This window comes from Guyanagaster necrorhizus (genome assembly GCF_019112545.1).
Source record: "Guyanagaster necrorhizus MCA 3950 unplaced genomic scaffold BT62scaffold_27, whole genome shotgun sequence".
Lineage (NCBI taxonomy): Eukaryota > Fungi > Basidiomycota > Agaricomycetes > Agaricales > Physalacriaceae > Guyanagaster > Guyanagaster necrorhizus.
In genome coordinates this window covers 289,100-312,079 of record NW_025064906.1, presented here as the reverse complement: position 1 = coordinate 312,079, position 22,980 = coordinate 289,100, and the positions used below count along the sequence as shown (strand labels likewise).

The window sequence follows — 22,980 nt, the reverse complement described above, 5'->3', positions numbered from 1 at the left end:
TTTGATTTCTTGATTGATGTGCTCTGTCTGACCATCTGTCTGTGAGTGGTAGGCTGTCAAAGCATTGCTATGAATGTTAAGTAGGCAATACAGATTGTCTATAAATTTTGAGACAAATTGCAGTCCACAGTCTAAGATGACAACTTATGACATGCTATATTTAGTATAGACCTCATCTTAGAGTAATTTCACCCATCCTTCTGAAGATAGCTCTGTAGAACATGTGATTGGGATAATTGCTTTGGAAAAGCAATCAATGATAATAATAATAGCATTATAGCTATTGCAGTTTAGAAGTCCTATAACCATGTCAACTGAGATGTGAGTCTATAGCTGTGTCAGAACTTTATTCAGGTGTAGAGGCACAGTACAGACCTTGATTGATGATTTGGCCCTTTGACATGTCTCACATCTCTTAATATACTTCTTGACATCCTTTAACATCTTCAGCCATCAATACTCTCTCAGTACCAATTCCTTTATTTTGGCTATCCCCAGGTATCCAGCCATTACATGGTCATGGCTTATTGCTATGATCTCCCCCCATAGTGGTCAGTTATAAGAGATATAAAGTTGTCTATCATAGAAGAGAAGGTCATTATTTCAGGAGATACCATATTTGTGATTCAAGGATATCACAATCTCTTGATCCCATAGGTTTGATTAGCATATAGCACTTTGAATTTTGTCATGTATCTCCTCTTTCATCAGTATTATCATAGCTCAAAAGTGCTCCAGTTTAAGCAGCACTACTTCTTTATTGTTCTCTTCCCCCTGATTATAATCAGCTCTTCAACTGAGCAGATTGGCCTTCTTGTTTGCTGAGCTGGCTTTGTAATAGAGTATGTATTGATATTCAGATAATTCTATTACCCATCAGGCCTGTCAGCAATTGAGTTTTTGAGAAAATCAGAAATATCAGAGATTCTGATGGTCAGTCCATATTTCAAAGGTTTAAGTTGCTCTTATGAGGTAATGTCACTATTCTGTCAGGGTGAGCATGATGGCCAGAAGTTCCTTGTCATAAATCTCATAATTCTGCTCCATCTGCATCAGTGCCTTGGAGAGAAATGCAATGAGTCTCTATTTCTCATCCTGTTCTTGCAATAGGACCACTCTGATCATCCCTTCACTAGAGTCTATCTCAACTCAGAATTTTCCATCCTAACTGGAAATGGCCAGTACTATGTCCTCTGCCAATCATTTTTTGAGTTCATCAAATGCTGATTGTTGTGATAACCCTCAGGCCCAGGGTGCATTCCTGGTGAGCTGGATCATTGGTTGTACTACCTTGCTGTAGTCTCATATGAACTGGCAGTAGAAGTTCATGAAGCCAAGAAATGATTGTAATTCCTTCTTCTTGGTCAGTTCTGGCCACTCCATCACTCTGGCTACCTTGATTAGATCCATTCAAATGCTTCTCTCACTGATGATGACTTCTAAATATTCTGTTTCTAGTATCTCAAACTCACACTTTTTAGCCTTGAGGAATAGTTTATTCTCTCTCATCAGCTCAAGTACCTATCATATGAGTCATCAGTGCTCTTTCTTACCCTTCAACATTATTAGAATGTTGTCCAAATAGATTGTTACCTTTTCTGTAGCAATAAGATCCTTGAAGACGTCATTCATCATCCACTGGAAGGTTGCCAGGGAGTTGGTCAGGCTAAAGAACATAACTGTCAGCTCAAATAGTCCTCTGTTGGTCCTGAATGCCATCTTCCACTCATCTCCTTTCTTGATCCTCACATTGTTGTATCTCCATCAGACATCCAACTTGATGTAGAATCAGGCACTATGAAGTTTATCTATTAATTCCAATATAAGGGAAAGCAGATATCAGTTTTTGATGATCATTTTGTTAAGTCACTGATAGTCCTGTACTGGCTAGGGTTTGCCATCCTTCTTTTTGACAAAGAAGAATGGTGATGCTATTAGAGACTTCAATAGTCATATTCTCCCACTGATAAGATTCTCTTTCAGAAATTTGTCAAGTTCCTGTTGCTCACAGTATTCTAATGAGTATATCTTGCAATATAAGTTGGTGCTAGTGTTCAGCATCAATTTGATCATGTGGTTTCATGGTTTGAGTGCAGGCAATTTGTTAAAGCTTTTCTTGGTGAAAAGATTGTGGTAGTCCCTTGCCCATTCTGAAACTATCTCCTCAAATATCTTCTCCTCCCTTTTCTCATTTGTCTTGGCTACAAGATCATTAGCATGATGAACTGCTCTTATCTTCAGAGCTTCTTTGAGGTCTACTGCAAGGATAGTTTCTCTCTCCTCTATCTCTTCATCCCATCTGTCTTCAGGATCTGTATCAAGGAGTATGAATGGCATTTTCTGACAGCAGCACCAGGTAAAAGTAATCTGTCTGGTCTTCCAATTGATAAGCAAATTGTGTCAAATCAATCAATCATGTTCAAGAAATAGTTCCTTAGTGTCTAGTTCTGTGATAGTGAAATCAATTTGCTCCAAATAGTCTCCAATTGTCAAACAGAGTTCTACAAATTCAGTGATTGATTCAGCTTGATTCTTAGTGCCATCAGCATTATAGACTGGGATAGGAGTAGCAGTGGCTTTGGTTGAGAGACAATGCTTGTCGACAAAAGCTCAGTTGATGGAACTTCTAGTACAGCTACTATTGATCAGAGCTGTGATGGTGAAATCTGCCCAATTAGTAAGGGTCTGAATCTGTGTCTTAGTTATAAGATTCTGCCTATGCATTGACATGCCCTCTCTATGTTCAGGCATGTAAAATTGCAAAAATTGAGAATACATGAACTGCATTTCAGTCTAGTAAGCATGTAACTGAGAATAAAATAAGAGCATATAGAAACCTAGTCATCATAAGGCTAAACTGAAGTAACAAGAAGTAGAGTGCATGGCCTAGTAGCAGACTAATACCAGAGGGGTTAGACTGCATGTGAGATCCTAGCACTTGGCCCTAAATGTGCCAATACCATTACAAGAGGGCATGCTAAAAATAAAAAAAATATGATCAAAATATGATCAGCAATCCTGATCACATTGATCAATAATGCACTGATGGAACATGCTTTAGAACAGAGATCCAGGACCCAAAGAAAGGTATCTGAATAACTGGATGCTGAATGGAGAAATGCAATAATGACAACAAGAGGATAGATAGAGGAATACTACTCTTAGAGATGAATAGCACATGTACTGCTCAGAGACTCACATGCATACTTAGAGTGCTTTAGCACACTTAACACAGTGAGAGACCCCATATCATACTATAGTATGATATATACTATATTGGGTAAGTTAATTAATACATGCCAGGCCAGAAGCAGTGCATTTTATGTGCCAGAGAGAATATTGAGACACTGGAGAAGAGAACATAACTATTGTGGCTGACTCCAGATATAAGAGATAACTCTGAGAGTCCAGAACAGTTTACTGCTATTAGGGATGTGTCACTGAGGCAAGAAAAAAGTGAGCAGACCTGGCTAGGCCAGCTAGCCAAGGTCAGCTAGCAAGGAAACATTGCACAGTCCTGGCTCAGAAGAGAATAAGTGCAGCAACTGCAATATGTGTGCAAATAGTACCCATGGGATCCAACACAGAGTCCTATACTTTGAAGATACCATAGTAGGATTGTATTAGTAAGTACCATAGTAGAGTATTTAAATACTGCATTATAGGAGTAGAAGGGAGAGTTTTCTGACCCTCACAGTTGCAATATATTAGGCACAGAAAGCCTTGCACTCTGGCCCTGAATTTGTGTTTGTAACTTTGGGCAAGAGAATAAACATATTATTAAACATCATAGAGAGAGCTGTGAGAACTAAGTGAGGCATTGAAGCTTATAAAGAACTTGAGCCTGATTCAATAAGAGATTTGGATTGTGCTCTAACCTGAAAATAAGAGAGTAGTATCTGAAGAGTGCCATCTTGAGTTTTTGAGGTATTTGTGACATGCAGTGCTACAGGTGACAGAGGTTCAAACCCTTTGGTCTATCAGATGGCATTTTATCATGTTTTGTGTCTCTGGATCATATAGATTTGAATTCTGTGAGTCTACAATCAGTTTGAAAGCTTGTGAACAGAGATCAGTGCTTTGTGGCACTTGTGGACATGTTTGTGATTGGTTTTTGCTTAGAGTGTAAAGCCTTGAGTTATGTATTGTGTGTGTTAGAGATGTTGAGATGATCTGAGCTGTGCTTAGGATGATTTGGAGAGTTTTGTGAGAGTGTTTTGATGTATTGTATTGAGCTGCAGTACTCTTTGTCTTGAGGCTCAGCAACACCTCTTGCCACCTCTTGTTCTGATAAAATGAAAAGCTTTAAGACCTAGAGAGACCTTGGATTGTTGTAAGCATGCTATTACTGTTCATGTGCTGTGATCTCATTGAAGAGGACAATTATATTTGTTGATTACTACTTTTATTACATTATAATCCCCCCATAAACTAAGAGTTTTGTGTGTGTGTTAGTGTGAGTGTGGTCAGTGGATAAAGCTCTGCTGTATCCATTTTCATCTTATGCACACTCAGATCCTCTTTAGCATCTTCTGTTGTCAGATGAACTTTTTTGATCCTCAGAGTTCATCTAGCCATTCCAAAGTCTTCTGCTGCTCTACCTTCTGTAGCTCTTCTACTAGCTTTTGATCCACTTTGTCAGTCTTGGTCTGATAGATCCAGCCCTTGAGAGCAGCTATTGCCTCTCCTTCCTTTCCTTCTCATATAGCTCACCAAGTCCATTCTGTGTTGAAGGGCTTGAGCCACTTAGTAGAGGTCTCTCCCTTTGTTCAGCCCTCAGGCACTTGAGTCATGGTGGGTTGTGATTCTTTAGATGCAGGTGTAGTCTGGAGAATTCAGGGTATATTTAAATGCACATAAATAATTATATCTACAGAAGACATATGAGTCTGACCCATAGCTACCACTGACACACCATTAGATTCTTTGGCCAACTGAGTGGAATCACTCACTCATCAGCCCCATCTTTTACCTCCTTAACCCTAGAGTCCAGCCTGGGTTTGTCTAGTCCTTCAGCTTTTCTTTGTAGCTCAGCTATCTGCACTCTGATATCCTCTCTTATGCACTTTTTCTTTGGGCAGTCCCTGAATATATGACTCTTCTGACTGCAGTTAAAGCACTTGCCTTTCTTCTTGAGATGGTCAATGTCCATGGATTTGCCAGTGCCAGTGTATATTGTCTCAGTGTCTATCTTCTGAGTAGTGTAGAAAGGTGTCAAAATTATAGTTGGACTGAGCTTGGAGGATCCTCCAATGTTCTTTCTATTTCCCATCTGGTGGAGTTTCTTCTGATTGATCATAATCTCAGCACTAGCTGTCTTCTGTCACAGCCTTTCTTTATTCATCTCTGTAATCTAGACCTTTCATGCTTCATAGCTCTTTAGAATGTTTGTGCTAATATTGGAGATCATACTGATATAGGATAGAGGTACCTCTATTTTAAGGTACTCAATCATTCATCCATCATCATTGACACTTTCTCATACCTCTGTCTGCATTCTGAGTCATTCTAGTTTATCAAAGTACTTACTGGCAATTTTATCACCTATATGAAGTTCCTTCATCTTGTTCTTATGAACTTCTTAGATAGCCAGGTCAATAAACTTATCTTGGACTATTTGTTTAAAAACAATCCAGGATAGGTATTGGTGGTGCTGGCAGATATTGGAATGAAGGGTGGATCCAATGAGGATCCATCACTATTTTGTCTTGCTTTTAAAGTAGGATGCTGCAAAGACTACCTTATTCATATCAGAACCTAGATAAGCTGTGTATACCTTAAAGTACTGTTTGCAGTCAACAAGAAACTGATTAATGTCATTAGAGGCTCCTTTAAAGAGACAAGGGATGCATAGGAGATTGAGTTTACATTGCAGCATGGTGGCATTCAGAGATAAGGCCCTCATAGAGTTAGAGTATTTATTGAATGGAGGTTGTTTCTATTCTATAGGGGGGCTGGAGAAGGAGTAGAGAGAGTGATCATTAATAATAGAACTCTCTTCAGGAGATGCTTCCTTTCATATGATCTGCCCATCTCATATAGTGAATCTCAGTCATATGGCTTCAGGATCATCACCAGTTGGTTCAGAGGTCAAGGTCTGTCCAGCCCCGGCAAGGAGTCAGCTTCCTTGGTTGATCCAGGGATTTTGAAATCTGATAGATCATAATAGTTCTTAGAGTTTGGGCTATATGGGCCAATAGATAGTGTCATATATATGGCTCATTGTGGAGGTATCAGCAGAGTGTTTGGCATCAGTTGCACCTTATAATGGAAGGCTAATAGATTCTTTAATTGGTTTTCTGAGTGCATACTGTTATAAATATAGATGGCACAATCAGTAGCAGCATATTGTAAAATGTATCTTTTTTTCTCAGTGTCAGTGACTGAGTACCTCCTATCCAGAGGGGTCATCAGCCAACTGACTTCCTTTCATAATGTCGCTGTCCCTTCTTGGTACAGCATTTTGAATTCCTCCTCTTTGGTCTCTTGAATTATTCATTCCAGTTCTTCTTCATTGGTGTCTCTATACCCTACCCAGAGGTCAATCATCTTGGGAAGGTCCTTCTCCTCATTGGTTCTCTCATCCTCCCCCTTCCCTCTATTCTCTCTGAGAGAGGCATCAGGCTGATCATAGGCCACTGGCTCAGAAGATCAAATAGTCACTAGAGAGCTCTCTATTAGTTTAAGCAGTAGACTGCTAGTCAGGTCAGAAAGGCTTAGGTCTTTTGGTCTCACTGTTTCTTTGCCACTCTCTCTCTCTATTCCCTCATTATATCAGCAGAAGTCATTGTAGAAGTCATTGTTGAAGAAGAGGATAGTGATATGTCTATGTAAGAATTGTCAGAGAGCTCAGAGACTAATTCTGGCTCTCAGAGAAACTCAGATTCTATACCCCTCAAGTATAGAGCTGATGTCAGAAGGGGGAGAGCTGCTGCTTCTGGTACTTTCTTTATAAGTAGAGAGTGGAAGCTTGTAGTTGTTATCAAGGTATCTTACTTCATCTGCAGTATATATCTCAGTGTTGGCCCACCAGTCTGCAGACCAGGAGTCATCTTCATTGTTGGGTCTCCACTTGGGCCACTCTTAGGGCTCATTGATGTCTGAGCTAAGGGGCAGTGAGTCTGCAACTCCAATTTATTGAGCTTCATCAGTGGAGATTCTTAGGAATAGGCCTTCTTCTCTTTCATAGTATAAGTCTCCCTCTTCACCTTTATATAGCTTATAATATTCTGATGGGGCAGGGTCCTACTCTGCTGCTTGCTCTTCTCTGAGTCATTGTCTATACTATACATTGTAATATCTTTTATCATCCTCCTGCTGCTGGTGATTGAGCTTTCTCTTCTCCTCATCCATCAGCTGCTCAATGATCCTTGGGTCATAGAGATTGCTGGGAGTCAAGGGGATGGGACTAGGAGCTGGAGAGCTGGGGCTTTCTCAGGGAGTGACATATCTAGAACCCCTTTCTGTAAGTCTTGCAATCTCATCAATGGAGTCCCAGGCATGGTCTCCAATGCCAGACTCATGGGAAGCAGTGGAAGAGTCAGGAGATGGTGACTCCTCAAAAAAATCATTGGAGAGGTTCTTGTCCTCATGATCAGGGACTGGAGAGAGGTGTGGCAGGACCCATGGGTTTCTGAATCTCATATTTAGATACTCATTGCATTGGCTAGCTGCTTGAGAAAGGTAGGTTGGTCATCAGAGTTCTTCTTTTTGAAGGCCCCTTTCATTTGGGTGGCTAGACCTGGCTTCAGATACAGTTCCAGCCTCAGGCTGGAAGGAGACTCTGGCAGAAGGAGAGATATTATAGAGGGAGAGGTCAGAAGTGATATTTCTAAGGATCTGTTGGATTTGTTGGAAGAATTGGTAGTGCCTGACTACTCAAGCTGTAACTGATTGATGTCTGCAGCAAAGAGTGATGATCACAAGTAAGCCTAAAAGTGTTCCAATAATAGAAGCTAGTAGCTTAAAGAATTTGTCTGTGAGATCAGTAGTAGTAATGTTGATGGCAGGTATTTGGTTTTCTTCACTCATGATAGGCATAAAGAAAGGGAAATTAGAAGTCTCAAACTAATTATTAGATCCAAGTGACATGTGAGCTAGAACACATAGTAAGTAAGCACTGTATTGTGTTTGTACAATTATGCTTAAGTCCAATAATATGTTTATAGCTGTTATATCCCAAGATCAATACAAGTAGTTGACTTGAGGTAAAGTGATAGAATAAAGAATAGTTCAAGACTAGGGATACATAGTGCTGGCTATGCTACTTATATACCATTTATCCTTTTGATAAATATAGTACTACTAATTGTAAGTGTTTGTGCTATAATGCTCATTGTCCTAGAGTATCATGATTACCTACAATAGGCCAATTGTCTTGTTGTTGAGGTGTTGCTTGTGTTTCAGATTGGTGATGGCTGTGCTGATCAAAACATCTCCATAGTCCTAAGCACTGGTATAAGTGCCCTGACTAAGTGTGAATAGGGGTTAATACTGTGAACATAAAGAATAAAAGCAGAAAAATCATAACACAAACTCATACTAAAAAAGCTATTATACTAAAAGTGTCTTTTCATAAAACATACTGAAACTTTGATACAATATAAAGCCATCAGACATAGTAGGATTTGTATTGGTAGAAACTTCAGGAGGCACAATGCTTATGAAGACATTCCACTGGGTAATAGAGAAAATTTAGAGGCTGTATGATAATAGAACAGTTATAATAATATCTTGTTAATAAGTACACAATAGTTGAATCACCATCCAAAGCACCCTTCTACAAACTGACCACATCTCTCATTGCAGACCACAATTTTGATTGATAGATTCTTGTCTATCATCAGCTTTAACTTTTGAGTGATCCATTCCTTTGACTTATCCATCATATTTTTTCTCATCTGTAGAACTGAAAACCTCCTGAGATTCCTGTAGTTCTTCCAACTCAGAGTTTCAACAATGGACTTTCAATCAAGATTATCAAAGTGGACCACAAACACCATTCAGACTGTCAAGATTATTTTGTTGATAGAGGAAGACATGATTTTTCAAAGCATTTCAGGGATGTGTCAAGTGCAGTTCCTTATGTTATTAAAGGCATTATTTATAGGAACAAATTTAAATATGATAGATTCAAGATTTGTGTTGTACTCAAGGTTTGCATTGCAAGAGAGTGTATCTGCATCTACTCAAAGAAAATGATAAATATCAGTGCAATTTAATCCAGATCATTATGATACATATGATTGGACAGTATATTGAGGAGTCAAAGACATACTCAAATGCTTCAGTGATAGACCAGCAATGGGAATGATTTTTAGAAATAAAGCTGAGTTCATGGCCAACAATAAATAGCAAAGATGATAAAGAAGCAGGAAGTCTAGGGAGATAGGATGGAGTTGTTTTTTCTGAAGGCAGACTTTCCATACACAGGTTATATTCTAAACATGCAGACTCCAAGGTTCTGCATGATGACAGAATGCAGATTATGTGGTCCAGAGTATGGAAAATGTATGATTTCAGAGCTAAGTGTGTGGTGCTGGTGAGACTGGATAGAAAAAGAAGAAAAGTGTCAAAGTTCTCCTCTGAAATAAGAGAGAATGGGGCATTGGTTATATGCAGCCTCTTGATGTTGGGTAATATGAAAGGCATGGTGGTTGAAGGAGTCTTGAAGAGCAAAAGATTCACTAAATTGCAGGCAAAGATGGACATGTTAGAATAACTGTTGTCATTGTTCAGTCCTTCAAGATCCTTGAGAATTAAGATATGAATGAAGCCAAGGAAAGAGCAGTGTGGACTGGCAATAAGATGCATAAAAGTTGCATGATTAGCAAAGGATATAGTTGTGGTTCAGAAAAGATGGTATTGACTGCATAGCAGCCATGTCATACAAACCAAAGAACATGATGTTAAAGTGGAGTGGCATTGATATTTGAGCTCTGAAAGGTCACCACCATCACTGTCATCAGGCCAATGAAAATGATAAACATTGTCAATAATCATATCCACAATATCTGCAGAGATGCCACCTTGGGACATGAGTGACATGAAGGATGCTTGAGAAGAAGCTGGGATTAGCATGTGATCCAACACATCATGAAGCATTATCTAAGGAAGCCACCTTAGGTTGTGGCTATTGACATATAGATGTGGCTTGCAAGCTACAAACTTGAAAAACAAAAACAAAAGGTCAGTTCTGCATTCCAAATTGACATATGGATGCTTGGCAAGTAATATCTCAAATGTGCATAAATGTAGATACTCATTGGTTGGCTTTCAGTGTTCAGCAAACTTTACTGAACTTCTGGGCAGTCTGTCCACCATGGTCAAACATCTGACAATTGAACATTGTGTGGTCAGTCTCTTGTTTGACTCAAATGACAGTGCAATGTGCTGGAACTTCACTGGCACCAAATCTGGAGCATCTCACCTTGGGTCGTTTCAAATAAGAGTTCTATGTTAAAGTGGTGAGGATGATTCGGGCGCGGTGGTATGCACCTTTTGAGATGTATCTGATGGAGTGAATGCTTCGGTCTCGTCAACAACTCGAAGGGAACTAGTAGCCAAGCACCATAATGGATCGGAAAACCGGAGGTCTCTAAATAACAAGGTGGACATATGGGCCATTGGCTGCAAGATGAGAGACATCAGCACTTTGATCAGAAAAATTAGTTGGAGAAGCTCACCTCACTGTCTTGTGTGACCAAATTGTACACCTCTCGACGCAAGGTGTAAAAGCGATCGTCCTGTGGACGATCATTGACAGAGGAGAAAATGACTGACAGAGGTCAAGACTAATATGCGGTGATGGGGAAGATGTTAGCTCAACGGGGTCGACCAGACAGTAAGTGATAACTGGAGGTACAGTCGTGTACTCTTCCGTCGGGGTGGGTAGCAATGGCTTCTCGATAGAGATTTGTAACTCGTGCAAAGGAGAGAGGTCTGCCTGTCGACGTCTCCACTTTACTCGCTTGGTGAGCGACTTGAAGCGTTCTGTAGAGAAAATACGGTGTTTCTTGGGCATCTCTGTGTCGACAGAGACGAGGTAAGAGACGCTGTGATATATAGCAAGACATAACCGTGCTTAACGAGTTCTGACGGAGGACATTCTCCATTGTAACTGTCCATGAGACACCATGGAGGAGTGTAAATCAAGTCATGGTTGAGGCCTACTTCTTTGACGTCATCTTTTGAGAAATGAACAGTTTGATGATAGAAGTAGAAGATGACATCCCGCGACTCCTGCAGACATCGGACGAGGGCGTAGAAGATGAATATAAACTTTCCGATACCTCGATGCCCGTTCAGAACGATTCCCCCACGAGTAATTCCTTTGATACTGAGAAAAGGTCTGTAGCCGCTCGAAGAGGTAGATGTAATCCTTGTGGACTACAAGTTGGGAGCCGCAGAAGGTAAAGACATGGTTTGGGAAGGCAGGAAAATGTATAACCGTGTTGGCAATGAGAAAGTCGTCCCTTCCCCACCAGTATTCGCGAAATTGCTGCAAAGTGCTCATGAGGACCATTATGAAGGATAGGATCCCCGAATCTGAGAGGTAAAGGTAAAAAGACTAGTCCGCGACCGATCATTCTTTCCGAAACTTGTTGAAGATACGAAGATACGAGAAGCCTTGTCAAACAGACGGCAGCTCCGCCATGCCGAGTCACATAAAGAGATTTATCCAAGTAAAAGACTATGCTACCCAGCATCTCCTCCTTCTCCCCACAGACGTCGACCGCTCATCAGCACGCCGTGTCTCTGTTTTCATCTGACTATAACTACCTGAGGGTCTCATCGCTCTCCCTCAACCGCCAGATACGTTCGTGTTTTCGTCCAATCAGGTAGGTTGAAGTCAAATACTACCCGTGATTATCACATATTACTGATTAGGACGTACCCATTCCATCAACGTCTAAGAAAGTGACACGCGTTCGTAGCACCTATTAGAATACACTGTTAGCTTTAATGTAGAAACTACAGGATACTAGTCAGTGAGATATACGAAGTAATAGAAGTAGATACTCACCCTCACACAGCGTAGCGATAAGCAGAAACGCGGTGAGGGTGCTCGACAGATGGTATTCAGTATATATTGTCCATCCTGACATAAAGGGGTATCGAGCTTGGCCGGCGAGATACGACGGAGCTCCTGCTTGCTAATCCAACACAACGTTGCATAGATAGTCCCTACATCCTTTCTCCAATAGTCTATTGCTTCATATCGGCACAGCATACTTCCATACGGTTTTCCACGCGTTTTCCAGAGGTATGATACGACCTCAGGCGCCCCGCCATCAAGAGGATTGTGTAAGTGAGCTACCACCCAATCCTCGGAATTCGTCACGAGAAACCGAACGTTCGGTATTCTTAAACAAATGGTAGAGTTTGATGATGGCTTCAGTCGCAGTCACTCACTTGAACCGTCACTAAAAGCAAGTGCTTGAGCTGATGCTTCTGTCAGCGGCTTATTATGCAAGTCTCGTTGATGTCCGTCTTCTTCAATTGTGGTTTCGACAAAAATGAGCCAAGCCTCCAAGGACTTAGCCCAAGACACCTGCTCATGACTGAAAGTGAAAAGAGTCAACAGAAGGAGAGCTCAGTGCAACTTGGTGAACTACAACCCTTGCTCAGGAATAAGCGCCAAGAATTGTGCATAAATCAACATAATAGCGTTTAGAAAAGGCTCCGGGCTTCTTGTTGATAAAATTTCAACTGCTGGAATGCTTGCTCAGCAAATATCTCCGAGTCGGGGAGTCTCGCATCTTCCACTATCTACTGTTTCGCCACAATTCCGGTCGGCTTTTAAAATCTTGCTATGTGGGCGCACGCTCCCTGTTCACGGATCCTAAATGCTACCATATGATTCCCCCTTCCAGCCAACAAAGAGCTTGCCGTTTATCGCTTTAACCGGTCAGGTACCTTGTTAAATGCCCGAACACATTTTCCCCCCTTTGCATTGCATCTTCTACTTACGATGACCCTCCCCCCTCTTGGTTGGACCACCCAAGTAAAGTTCTGGGAAAACGGCAAGGAGTTCCTGGAGGGACACATGGTTCTATTAAGGGGGGGTTACTTCAGGTGTTTGAAAGCTCGTACGTTTCGTTTCGTCTCACTGTCGGTCAGATGTTTATTTTCTTCCAATTTAGATACTTCGGGCGCTAGCAATGCTGTATGCTTTCTGACCATCTCTGTTCTAACAAGTACTGAATGTCTAATCAGCCTCATCCTGCCCAAGACACGGAATATTGGAAACGTTTCCGACCTAACCTGAACTAATCATTCGACGGCGTCTACGACGAGATGATCCCTAGCTATCATATCGTTTTGGAGCAAACCTAATATTCCATAAGGCACAGTAACTATATTACACGAGGGAGAGGGAAGAAACCTGACAGTAAACCATGCTGTCCGTTAAAAAGGCACGGTCCTGACAATACATGCTGTGACCAAATCAATTTTTGGAACCAAGCCTCTTGTCGAGCCCGTGGCGGATTCGGCCGAAGCACTCTCTGGCAACAGCTGGAAGAAATGAGAACGGATGCAGACCACAAGACATTGCAACACGGCCATTCATGATGTGACCTCCGCTGGGCCTCCACCGAGAAGATTGTGCAGATGACTCGTAATGATCCAATCATTGGAAGTCTCTAACGATAAACTGATAAACTGAACGTTGGGTCTTCTGCGGTAAATATCCGAATTAATTTCAAAAACGGCTTTCATTTATGTAGGCGGTTACTTGAACCGTTTACTTACAGCAAGGGTCAGCGGCTCATAGCCTAGGTCCCGTTCCCGTCCGTTGTCAAGCCCATGCTTCGAGAAAGAGGAGCCGAGTCTCCGGGAACTTTGGCCTGGATTTGAAAAATATTCAATAGAAAAGGGTTGTTGATAAACTGCGAACCATCATCCTTTGTTTTGAACGCCAACATTGCTACCATGTACCGTGGCCATGTATTCAGTCTCAGTCGTCGACAATGCTACTTACTTTTTCGCGCGCGAGACAGGTCTGTTAGCCATCGTGAAGACGTAACCCACAGTTGACTTCCCTGTGGTTCTGTCATTGCCACCGGAGGAATCTACATGCCCGATAAGCACGAGACCATCATCGTCGGCTGCTCCTCAGTAATAGTCCCTATCCTTTATACTAAAGGACCTCGGGCTCGGAAGTCGAGTAAATACTTTCCAGCACGCTGTATAGGGCCGAGTCGCATTACAAAAGAAACCCAGTCATATGAGGAAAAGCGAAAGACCCGACGGTTTTCGAGAATCGTTTCTGACGCTTCAGAAAACTTATGGCTACAGTAGGCTTAAACAGTGTTCAGCTTCATCGGCGATAAGAAAAATGTGCTGAGCCAGTCTCACTCGTCTGGAACCTGGACCTTCAGTGGAATCGTCGGGCTCTCTCTTCTTTGCCATGGGCTTGGACGTTGAAGTTCGAATATTTACAAGGTGGCCCGTCCATCCCGAAGCTGCGCCCATCTTACCCCGGATCTATCACTTGCTTTTAACAAACGCCGTTCCGTTCGCCAGCCATCATGCATGACGGACTTCCCAAGAGGGACGTACTTTGTATAGGTTGTCATTGAACAAATTCAAAGGGCGTAGAATTGATTTGGATTTCCCCCAACTGCTATTCCGGACTGGACCATCTGTAACGAGTCGATGCCCCGGGACCTTGTGCTTACCCTTATTTACCTACGAGTTAGTATTTGATTTACCGCCGAACCCGTATATAACGTAGCTAGTTCCTTTGTACCGGGTCGGGCTTTCGCAATCAACAGTCGATAAACCTGTCTACGATTGTGCTAAGTTCCTCATGTGAGCGGTGACCTCGGCGCCACCCTCACAGCATCTTTTAACATTGGTTATGGATGCATATCTTGATACTAGCAAGAGGGAATCCTTCATGTTGGCCATGAACGCTTTGTCCTCGTCATTTCCTGTTTCTATGCTGATAAAGCTGAAACTACAAGAGGATGATGCCCAAGTCAGCAGCAACATAGCCAAAGCCAAGGTCACAATTTTCTATGCGGCCTCAACGTTCAAGTATCGAGGTCTTATAATTAACAAGCCTTCACCGACGAACCGTTATCGTTTCCCGGATTGTTTCACCAGAGCTCCCTACAGTGACTGGTGACCCGCGCCTTGCCTCTTTCGTCTAGTACGCCCGCGACAATAACTTCGTTACGTCACGGTAGAATCCCTCGAGTATAAAATCTGGCACTAATGGAGTCTTACTACAACGATATCGTTATGTATCTCCTCACTGGTTTCATCCTTCTCGTCCTCCTACCTCTCCAAATTGCGGGGCAAACGACCACCGATCCCATGGCCACTGTATCCTTGTCTGTTCCAAGGTAGAGAATACCTATCCAACCGTCTTGCGCTACATTTCTAACTAACCTTTGTGGCAGCGGAGTCATTCCATCGTGCGTCTTTCACAGGGGCAAGAAAGCACACTGATAAATGTCGCAGCAGTTTCTCATCGAGCGTGAATAGTTCAATCTCTTCCGTCGCGACCCCCACTACAAGCACCAGTACAAGTGCCGGCTTCGAAAATAGTGTTTCGGGTGGGATGGTCATCGCTGGTTTAGGTGTAGGGCTGATGGCGATGGCTGCCTAAATCGTGTCGGGGTTAACTGACTGCAAAGATGATGAACTCGGAAGACTGATTACTTCAATAGCTTGGGGTACTGGAATATGTCGAAATTTGATAACAATATAGGACTTTTACTGAGCTACATGCCTGTGAGGTTCTCTCTCGGATGTTCTGAGATGCATTGAAGTTGTATAAGCACTCTATACGGGGGGTTTTTCTCGACGATTGAAAGAGTAGTACAAAATTTGAATCAGTCTCACATGTCGCACTCTTTGATTACGGTGTGTCGGAAATCCGATAAACAGTCTTCTCCGCGCTCAACTGATGACACTTGTATCAATAAAAACATGCGGAGCAGTAGAACAAGGGATGAACCTTTCCTTGTTCATGATACTCAAACTGCTGCACATCCGCCACATCCAGCGTCTTGTACACGGACATCGCGTGATCCAGGACTCCGGAATGCGTGATATTCACGGTCAGAAGACCAGAGCCGTTGTGGGGGTCATCAGGGTCGATAACAATGCCTGGTACAAGGCGAATTTGACATGATTCCCTGACACCCTCGAGGTGTAGAAGTCCACTTGGTGCAGATGAACTCCACTTCGTCGTCGACCTGAGCTCCGAGAGCATCGGGGCCAGGCCAGCTTTCAAGTTCTCTCGATACTCGAGGAAAGTTGAGAACATCCGTTGATCATTCATACGGAGACCTCGTCGCATCAGTGACTGGTAGGTGTTAGCGACCAGGCGGCATACCGCATTGCTCTTAACAAGAAAGATACTGGCCTGGAATTCGGAGGACACAGAGATGTTTTCGAGTTCATGGAACAATGGCTCGAGATTTTCGGTATGATACTTGGATGTCGCCGCGTTCAACTGCATTTTCCGGGCCTGGACATTCCAATCGTACTGGGAAAATCGAAAGCCTAAGCGATTTTTCTAAGACCATTCGGGATAATTCCGAATACTTGAAGGAACTTTGCTCCTCAGCAGTGTTCAATTGAAGGAGAACAGCCTGAAGAAGTGTACTGCACTGATTTACTTCTTCCTCGTCGTCCGTTGCTGCATCCAGTATAAGTCCCGCAGTCACTAAATCACGCTCTAGCCATGGCTGGTCCTTCTCGAGAAGGGCTCTCCCTATTTTCGAAGCAGATTTTGGGCAAGTTTCAGGCGCTTTGTGTGGCCCTTGAACGTTGAACCCTCACCTCCTACAGATCCTTATAAGTTATGACGTTGAAGCGGATATGTGTATTGGTGACTTTCTGGTTCCAGTGGAAAGCTGGGAGACAGCGGTGAAGAAATATTGGCATAATGAGATAGTTTGTTGTTACATAACCGTTAACAGCGCGTTCAACTTGCGGTTTCAGGGAAGTTTTCAGGCTGTCGTCTCGAATTAGAACGGGGAAAGGAAAACACCAAAGAAAACTGACTTTTAGGCGGTAGAAGATTGGGGCGCTGCATCCTCCAACAAGTTCCCAGGGAACGAATATGTCTTCTTTTCTACCCCCTCATACACAAACTTGTATTCGCCACCCCCCGTAACCCCATATCGCGTCAGATTCGTATAATGCGAAGGATCTTCAACTCCCATATCATCCATAGAGAGGGCGATGTCTCCTTCTTGCTCGGGACCATCAGGCATCCTTGGTCCAACGATGATAGTGATTCTTTCACCAATGGCCTGTGGTTCACTCTTCTCATTCACGAAATCCAACCCAAAGGATGTCTTCGGTTGTCCCGGGAGGCGAAACATATCGGGATCCTACACTCGGATCCAAAGACTATCGGTAAAGGGGAACATGCGAGAGGAGACATCATTCGTGGGCTTGGGGGTTCCTAAGTAGCATGTGGCTTTCAGCGTGAATTCAAGCAACATAAGAATGTGACGTACCCAGGATACCTGAACATCAGCAAGTCTCTTCATTTCACTCTCGTAGTCGGTGGGCCCGATGTCTACATCACCGTACAAAGAGGCGAGGATCGTAGGCGCCCATTTGTTGTGGATGGCAGCGGATCTCGAGGATTGAAGATTTCATTGTAAATGACACCGTTAGAATCCTTGTGTCTGAGGATAGTCCCGCCCCCTGGCATGGTCTGCAGGGATGTCGACGAATTCGGGAGGTGGTCGACGATTCTTTTCCGATGCAGCAGCGAAGGGGATCGTGATGGATTGAGACGAATTCATGAGAGGAAAATGTGGTAGTCACTGGCACGCTCAGGGTTTAAATACGTTCGAATGCTGTTGTTTTCATTATCCGGAAACGTAGGCGTCTTCCTTTGTGGTCGATGGAATTGTACAAACATTGGTTACGTGATGTGCTTCCTGCAGAACAAAGATATCAATTTTCAAAGTATTCTTGCATGGACCAAACGAAATACTCACCATAATCTTCCACCCGTGTCCCACAAAAACAAACCATGATTGTTCGAAACGCGGTATCACCGAATATCGCTCCTCATAGAATCAATATTCGTATGCGTACAAGATAAGGTTTGATAGACTGTAAAGATCTGGAACCATGGAAAGGAAATAAAAAATTGGCATAGACGAGAAAAGAAAAAAGGAGATGACTGGGAGGTAACTAGTGGGAGAGTCATATTCACAGTCCGCCAGAAATTCTTCCCAACATAAATCGAGTGCAATCCACAGATATCCGTTCGGAGCAGGGAGGTATGTACCGCTGGCTACATCATCCATTTGTGGTGCGTTCTCCGTTCCTGAGACCAAATTCCAATGGAGAAAACGGCCCGACCTGAGATCCGAGAAAGATGCTCCGTATCGTATTGCGAGCGACACCATAACCTTCAGGGCAAAAGAACAGAGAAGACAGGCACCGCTGTAATCAGTCTCAGCTGGAAAGTGCACACGTCAAGTTCAGTTCAAAAGGGGTGTAGCTGTGAACTTACCAGGCCACGAAAAGTTGTAAACCGGCTCCGGCAAAGCGAATTGGTTCCGCTCAGTATCCCTACGGGTCAGGTTCTAACTTCTCACCTCTAGCGAGTACCCTCACGACCTTGCTAGGCCGGGAAACCATTTCCATCATCGCCAAGACGGCAGGTGATCGTTCAACCAGTCCACCTTTGGAGAAGTCAGTGGTGCCAATGTTCGCCGGGCCCCGACGGCCCTTATTCACAGCAATCCTCTTCGGACGTTCCTCCTCGGAAGAGCTGCGAACATTCCCGTTCGGGGTAGGGGCGGCAGTAGGCTTGACATCAATGACTTCGAGACCCGCGCGTGCGGCCCAGTAAGCCACAAGGGACCCACTAGACCGGGGTTCATGCTTGTTGTAGTTGTGTTGAGTGGGTGCTGGAAGTGGAACTGGAGTGAGAGCGGACTCGGTAGGCGACTCGGAGAGCTTCACGGGCACCAGCGGAGGCGAGAGGCTCTGGGATGTGGTGCAGACTGCGACAATGACCTTTGGATCGGCGACCTTCGAGGACGGAGTAGTGTCCTGAGCATGCTCGGATTCCCAACGGGCACTGCAAATTGTGCGGCGGACCCATTCCGGAGAAACATGAGGGCTGTGGCTTGCGGCATCCGTAATCGAGTCTTCGGAGAGACTACCTTCCTTGAAGGAAATCTTGTCCCAGAGTACAAATGCATTATCTTGTTGGACTCGAATGCGAGGGTTGACACCGACTTGGGCCTCGAGTATTCTGGATGCGGCTCTGGCTCGTTGAGCAAGCATGGTGGACCCTTTCTTGAGAAGATCAAGAGTATTCAAGGCTGACAAAGTATGAGCTTTAAATGATGATGATAGATGTCAGTAAATGCACCTTCAAGGGGCACAATAACGACCTCCTCTCTATCGTTCCTACACCACTTCTTCAAATTGTCCAGGGCATGGATTAGAACGCTAGCATCGACGATGATAACGTCGGCATCCTTCTCATGCTTCTCTTCACCTGCAAAGCGCCTTTTCGGGGGCACGGAGTCGAAGTTCCTGCCACCACGAGGTCCGGCGTCTCTCTCCTTCGGCGCACTGGGAACGTCCCCCCCTCTCCTCCGATTGTTGGTTTTTCCGTTGGGAGAGCTTGCAACACGTTTGTGCGGCGGTGCCACCAGGTGAGAAGATGTCTGTTTCCTGTCCCGCCAGTTGCCCGAGGCAGGTCCGTTCGACACGACTGTCTTCTCGAGCTGCTCAACCTGGTGGTTCAGAAATGCAGCACCGAGGGCACGAGACATTGCTACTCTGTTCGCTGCAGTATTCGGTACCTACGAAGAACATTGAGCATAGAAAATATCACCAAGAAATGACCATACTTTTGTGTCCGCCATCGGGAATGCTGTGGTCCACTAACAAGCGAGTTGCGGACATTTAACGAGGTCTGCTGACACAGCATTACGTCACCTGATTCAGGCTGCGCGGGGACTCAGTTACACCACTGGATCCAAGACATACTGTACAGCCCGCATCGCATCCACGATGGAGGAAGAAGAATGGCGGCAAATTGAACATGTATATCGCGTCGATTCCAATCATAACGTTGAACCTCAAAATACTACGGTCCGTCTAAGTCCCGAAATTGAACAATTCTTGGAAAATGAAGGAGAGGTGAGCCTGTATACGATATTTGGACACAATACTGCTGACATCAGGTCCGACAGTCTACCAATCATGTTTTACAAATTCCCGTTATAAAGCCTCCTTTGGTTGATGATTCTTTACCCCTTACCCACTACTTCATCTCGTAAGCGAGCCAAGACAGACCCTGTAGAGCCTTTGACTTAAACAAAATTCTAGTTCTTCTCATAACACGTACTTGTTATCTCGTCAGCTAGTGGGTCGCTCTTCTCCTGCCTCCTATACCCACGTCCTGTCTCGGAACGGGCGTTGTGTGGAAATCGATGTCTGGCCTAGTGCGAACGGATTAATTGTCACCCACGGCCATACATTTAGCAAGTCTGTGCCGTTCCAAAGTGTCTGTGTAGCTATTGGAGATGCCGTCCAACCTGGGGACTGGCCCGTCATGGTCAGCTTGGAATGCCATGTCGACGTTCAAGGCCAGGAAGAACTGGTCCGTGTCATGAAGGGCGCTTGGGGCCACAAGCTTGTTGACAAGAAGCTCGAAGGGATCTATGATGACATAGTCACTCCCAGGGACGTCCGTGGACGTATCCTCCTGATGGTAGAATACTATCCTCCTTCATCGGGCGACTCGTCCTCGTCATCTTCCTCGTCTGATTTATCTTCCGAAGAAGGCTCACGTATCTCTGATGACTGCACGAAAATATCCCCCGAACTCGCATCGCTTGGCCACTACGCCCGAAGCATGAAACCTAAATCTGGCTGGCAACACGAGCGGCTCGCCAAGCCGCGTCACATTCTCATCAACGTTTCCGAGTCTTCCATCTCAAGCCTCCTTCCCCACACTCTTGAGACTCTCATCGACCATGGACTTCACCATCTCCGTCGGGTTTTCCCAAAAGGCACCCGCATCACCTCAACCAACATGGATGTTCTCAAATGCTGGCGTAACGGCACCCACGTCGCCTGTCTCAACTGGCAGCATTACGACCGTAGCATGCAGCTCAACGAAGGGATGTTTGTCGGTACCGGCGGTTGGGTTCAAAAACCCAGCGGCCTGGGGTATCCGCAGGACGGCAAAATCAAGCTCATCGGAGAAATCGCGGGAGTTAGCTCGTTACCCCCTCCGAATGATTGCGAAGGAAAGGAATACAAAGCCCATGTCAGCGCACAACTGTTCCACCGCAGCGGGGATAAGAAGTGGAAGTCAAGGTCCATCAGAGCCGAGGGCGTTCCAGGGCAGGGCGCCGATATCATGTGGAACCAGACATTTGAATGGGAATTCGACATCGATGAGCTTGCATTTGTGAGGTATGGCTCCTGGTTTTCTCTGTTCTGCTGCCTGAGGTTCCTCAACTTGATTTAGGCTCTGCATCAAGCATGATGAATTTGGCACGGATGTCAAGATCGTAGTTTTCTGTGCGCGCTTGATTCACTTGCAACAAGGGTGGCGATTCATCAGAATGCTGGATATGACCGGAAAGAATTCCGGTGCAACTCTTCTTGTCAGATTCACGATCTCTACTAACTAGGATGCTCGTCAACATTAAGCTGTCGAGCATTATTCTGGACAATATTCCGGGTTTATCTTATACCTGTTTTGTCTGAACTATGTCGCCATAAGGGCATTTAAATATACATGCAGTTAAAGTCGCAATTTCAGTGAGAAAATCATAGCCCCACACATCCTACAAGGCTACAATGACAATCGACATCAAAGACGTTGAATGCAAGCTCGCTATTTGTCATCTTCGTCTTCCTCCATTTGTGAGGCATTAGGCAGAATAAATGCCTGGAATATCCCGACCATACAAATGATGTTAAGATCGACAAAAAAAACCGAAGCCTTCGTGCCTGCCCGCAAGCCTTATCAACTCAAGAAGCACGACCAAGAAGTAAAGATACATACATAGAAGTCTTGTAATTGCCGCCGACTCGGAAGAAGAGTTGTCATAGTTACCAGGCTCTCCCCTTTCTTTCTCGGCCTAGGTTAATCCCTCAAAGTACAGTTGACTATCTCACAATGCATATGGTCGGGAGACACCAAAACTGTATGCATTTATAGATTTATGCAGAACCAAAATAGCACGTGATGTGACATGTGACTTTATGTGACAACGTCGTCATTTCCCCAAAATGCTGTCAGTGGCTTTTGGGTCAGCTTTCCATGCATCTCCTTGAATAATGCCCCTCTCAACTTCCTCAGCTGTGGTACTAATCCACCCTGGTCACCTTGTGAAACACAAAATGCCTCCAGCTTTTGAATAAGCTCAAATCCTTCCCTTGTAGTTATCAAGGTCTGTTCTTCCTCACCCTCCTCTTCCTCTTCTTCCTCCTCCTCATCGTCAATGACAGTTATTTCCCCATTTTCTACTGCAATATCATGCTTGACAGCAGCAACAATCTCCTCATCTGTTGGCATCACCTCAAGATCTTCAGTATACTCTTCTGCAATAGAGCTAACCATCTCTCCAATAGTTGGAATGAGACCAAACATGCAATTTCATTGTTTCAATTTGACAAGATGGTCCTTCAACATTATCTCTGCTGTCTGGAGCTGTTGAATGGGGGCAATTTGGGTGGGAGGTGTGTTCATTTTTGACTGTGATGAAGAAGCCAACTGATTGACTGCCTCCAGTGCTTTACCAACGTCATTCTCTGCATTCATAATGGCCATAAGAGCAGGACGCCAGTCAGCATCAGCATATTGGTTTCCAAGCAGATTCTGCAATGCCTGTTCGATCCCTGGAAGCGTGTATTTGTCTGTTGAGGCAAAGTCACAAACAAGGTTCCATGCAGACTTGAGGAGTGAGGCATCTTGGAAATCATTGGATGGTGTGGTAGACTGTGACT

The 22,980-nt window shown here is 44.1% G+C and overlaps 6 protein-coding genes across 6 annotated transcripts; 3 read left to right on the top strand and 3 right to left on the bottom strand.

Annotated features, from left to right (window-relative positions):
* Window positions 1-10,148: 10,148 nt before the first annotated feature.
* On the bottom strand, window positions 10,149-12,664 carry BT62DRAFT_1036389 (uncharacterized protein; the record flags this gene model as incomplete). Its single annotated transcript, XM_043178386.1, has 9 exons — window positions 10,149-10,629; window positions 10,686-10,745; window positions 10,865-11,054; window positions 11,135-11,241; window positions 11,282-11,547; window positions 11,897-11,939; window positions 12,026-12,315; window positions 12,415-12,563; window positions 12,618-12,664. 9 exons carry the CDS (start codon window positions 12,662-12,664, stop codon window positions 10,459-10,461), a joined length of 1,323 nt encoding a protein of 440 aa, XP_043036208.1. The 3' UTR covers window positions 10,149-10,458.
* Window positions 12,665-12,753: 89 nt separating this feature from the next.
* On the top strand, window positions 12,754-13,317 carry BT62DRAFT_370605 (uncharacterized protein). The gene is made up of 4 exons (XM_043180663.1): window positions 12,754-12,793; window positions 12,876-13,091; window positions 13,146-13,168; window positions 13,219-13,317. The coding sequence occupies exons 2-4, from the start codon at window positions 12,974-12,976 to the stop codon at window positions 13,273-13,275; spliced, it is 198 nt and encodes a 65-aa protein (XP_043036207.1). The 5' UTR covers window positions 12,754-12,793; window positions 12,876-12,973; the 3' UTR covers window positions 13,276-13,317.
* A 1,859-nt stretch (window positions 13,318-15,176) lies between these two features.
* BT62DRAFT_935738 (uncharacterized protein) lies at window positions 15,177-15,691 on the top strand. Its single transcript, XM_043187006.1, has 3 exons — window positions 15,177-15,356; window positions 15,414-15,428; window positions 15,478-15,691. The coding sequence occupies exons 1-3, from the start codon at window positions 15,226-15,228 to the stop codon at window positions 15,620-15,622; spliced, it is 291 nt and encodes a 96-aa protein (XP_043036206.1). The 5' UTR covers window positions 15,177-15,225; the 3' UTR covers window positions 15,623-15,691.
* On the bottom strand, window positions 15,583-16,592 carry BT62DRAFT_370437 (uncharacterized protein). Its single transcript, XM_043180662.1, has 4 exons — window positions 15,974-16,592; window positions 15,859-15,914; window positions 15,676-15,798; window positions 15,583-15,618 (listed from the first exon to the last, which is right to left on the bottom strand). The coding sequence occupies exons 1-3, from the start codon at window positions 16,478-16,480 to the stop codon at window positions 15,738-15,740; spliced, it is 624 nt and encodes a 207-aa protein (XP_043036205.1). The 5' UTR covers window positions 16,481-16,592; the 3' UTR covers window positions 15,583-15,618; window positions 15,676-15,737.
* Window positions 16,593-18,564: 1,972 nt separating this feature from the next.
* Window positions 18,565-19,784, bottom strand: BT62DRAFT_982405 (uncharacterized protein; the record flags this gene model as incomplete). Its single annotated transcript, XM_043189680.1, has 2 exons — window positions 18,565-19,325; window positions 19,376-19,784. The coding sequence occupies 2 exons, from the start codon at window positions 19,782-19,784 to the stop codon at window positions 18,565-18,567; spliced, it is 1,170 nt and encodes a 389-aa protein (XP_043036204.1).
* Window positions 19,785-19,965: 181 nt separating this feature from the next.
* On the top strand, window positions 19,966-21,782 carry BT62DRAFT_973369 (PLC-like phosphodiesterase). Its single transcript, XM_043189110.1, has 4 exons — window positions 19,966-20,154; window positions 20,208-20,290; window positions 20,344-21,438; window positions 21,494-21,782. The coding sequence occupies exons 1-4, from the start codon at window positions 20,026-20,028 to the stop codon at window positions 21,657-21,659; spliced, it is 1,473 nt and encodes a 490-aa protein (XP_043036203.1). The 5' UTR covers window positions 19,966-20,025; the 3' UTR covers window positions 21,660-21,782.
* The last annotated feature ends 1,198 nt before the right edge of the window (window positions 21,783-22,980 follow it).

Excerpts from the sequence above, each read along its gene's own strand:
- BT62DRAFT_973369 (XM_043189110.1), top strand. The coding sequence starts at position 20,026 with ATGGAGGAAGAAGAATGGCGGCAAATTGAACATGTATATCGCGTCGAT. Across the intron at positions 20,155-20,207 it reads TCTTGGAAAATGAAGGAGAG|TCTACCAATCATGTTTTACA; the intron begins GTGAGCCTGTAT and ends CAGGTCCGACAG. Across the intron at positions 21,439-21,493 it reads GATGAGCTTGCATTTGTGAG|GCTCTGCATCAAGCATGATG; the intron begins GTATGGCTCCTG and ends AACTTGATTTAG.
- BT62DRAFT_370437 (XM_043180662.1), bottom strand. The coding sequence starts at position 16,480 with ATGCAGTTGAACGCGGCGACATCCAAGTATCATACCGAAAATCTCGAG. Across the intron at positions 15,915-15,973 it reads AGTATCATGAACAAGGAAAG|CGCGGAGAAGACTGTTTATC; the intron begins GTTCATCCCTTG and ends TCATCAGTTGAG. Across the intron at positions 15,799-15,858 it reads GTAATCAAAGAGTGCGACAT|AGTGCTTATACAACTTCAAT; the intron begins GTGAGACTGATT and ends CCCCCCGTATAG.
- BT62DRAFT_370605 (XM_043180663.1), top strand. The coding sequence starts at position 12,974 with ATGACCCTCCCCCCTCTTGGTTGGACCACCCAAGTAAAGTTCTGGGAA. Across the intron at positions 13,092-13,145 it reads CTTCAGGTGTTTGAAAGCTC|ATACTTCGGGCGCTAGCAAT; the intron begins GTACGTTTCGTT and ends CTTCCAATTTAG. Across the intron at positions 13,169-13,218 it reads CTTCGGGCGCTAGCAATGCT|CCTCATCCTGCCCAAGACAC; the intron begins GTATGCTTTCTG and ends ATGTCTAATCAG.
- BT62DRAFT_935738 (XM_043187006.1), top strand. The coding sequence starts at position 15,226 with ATGGAGTCTTACTACAACGATATCGTTATGTATCTCCTCACTGGTTTC.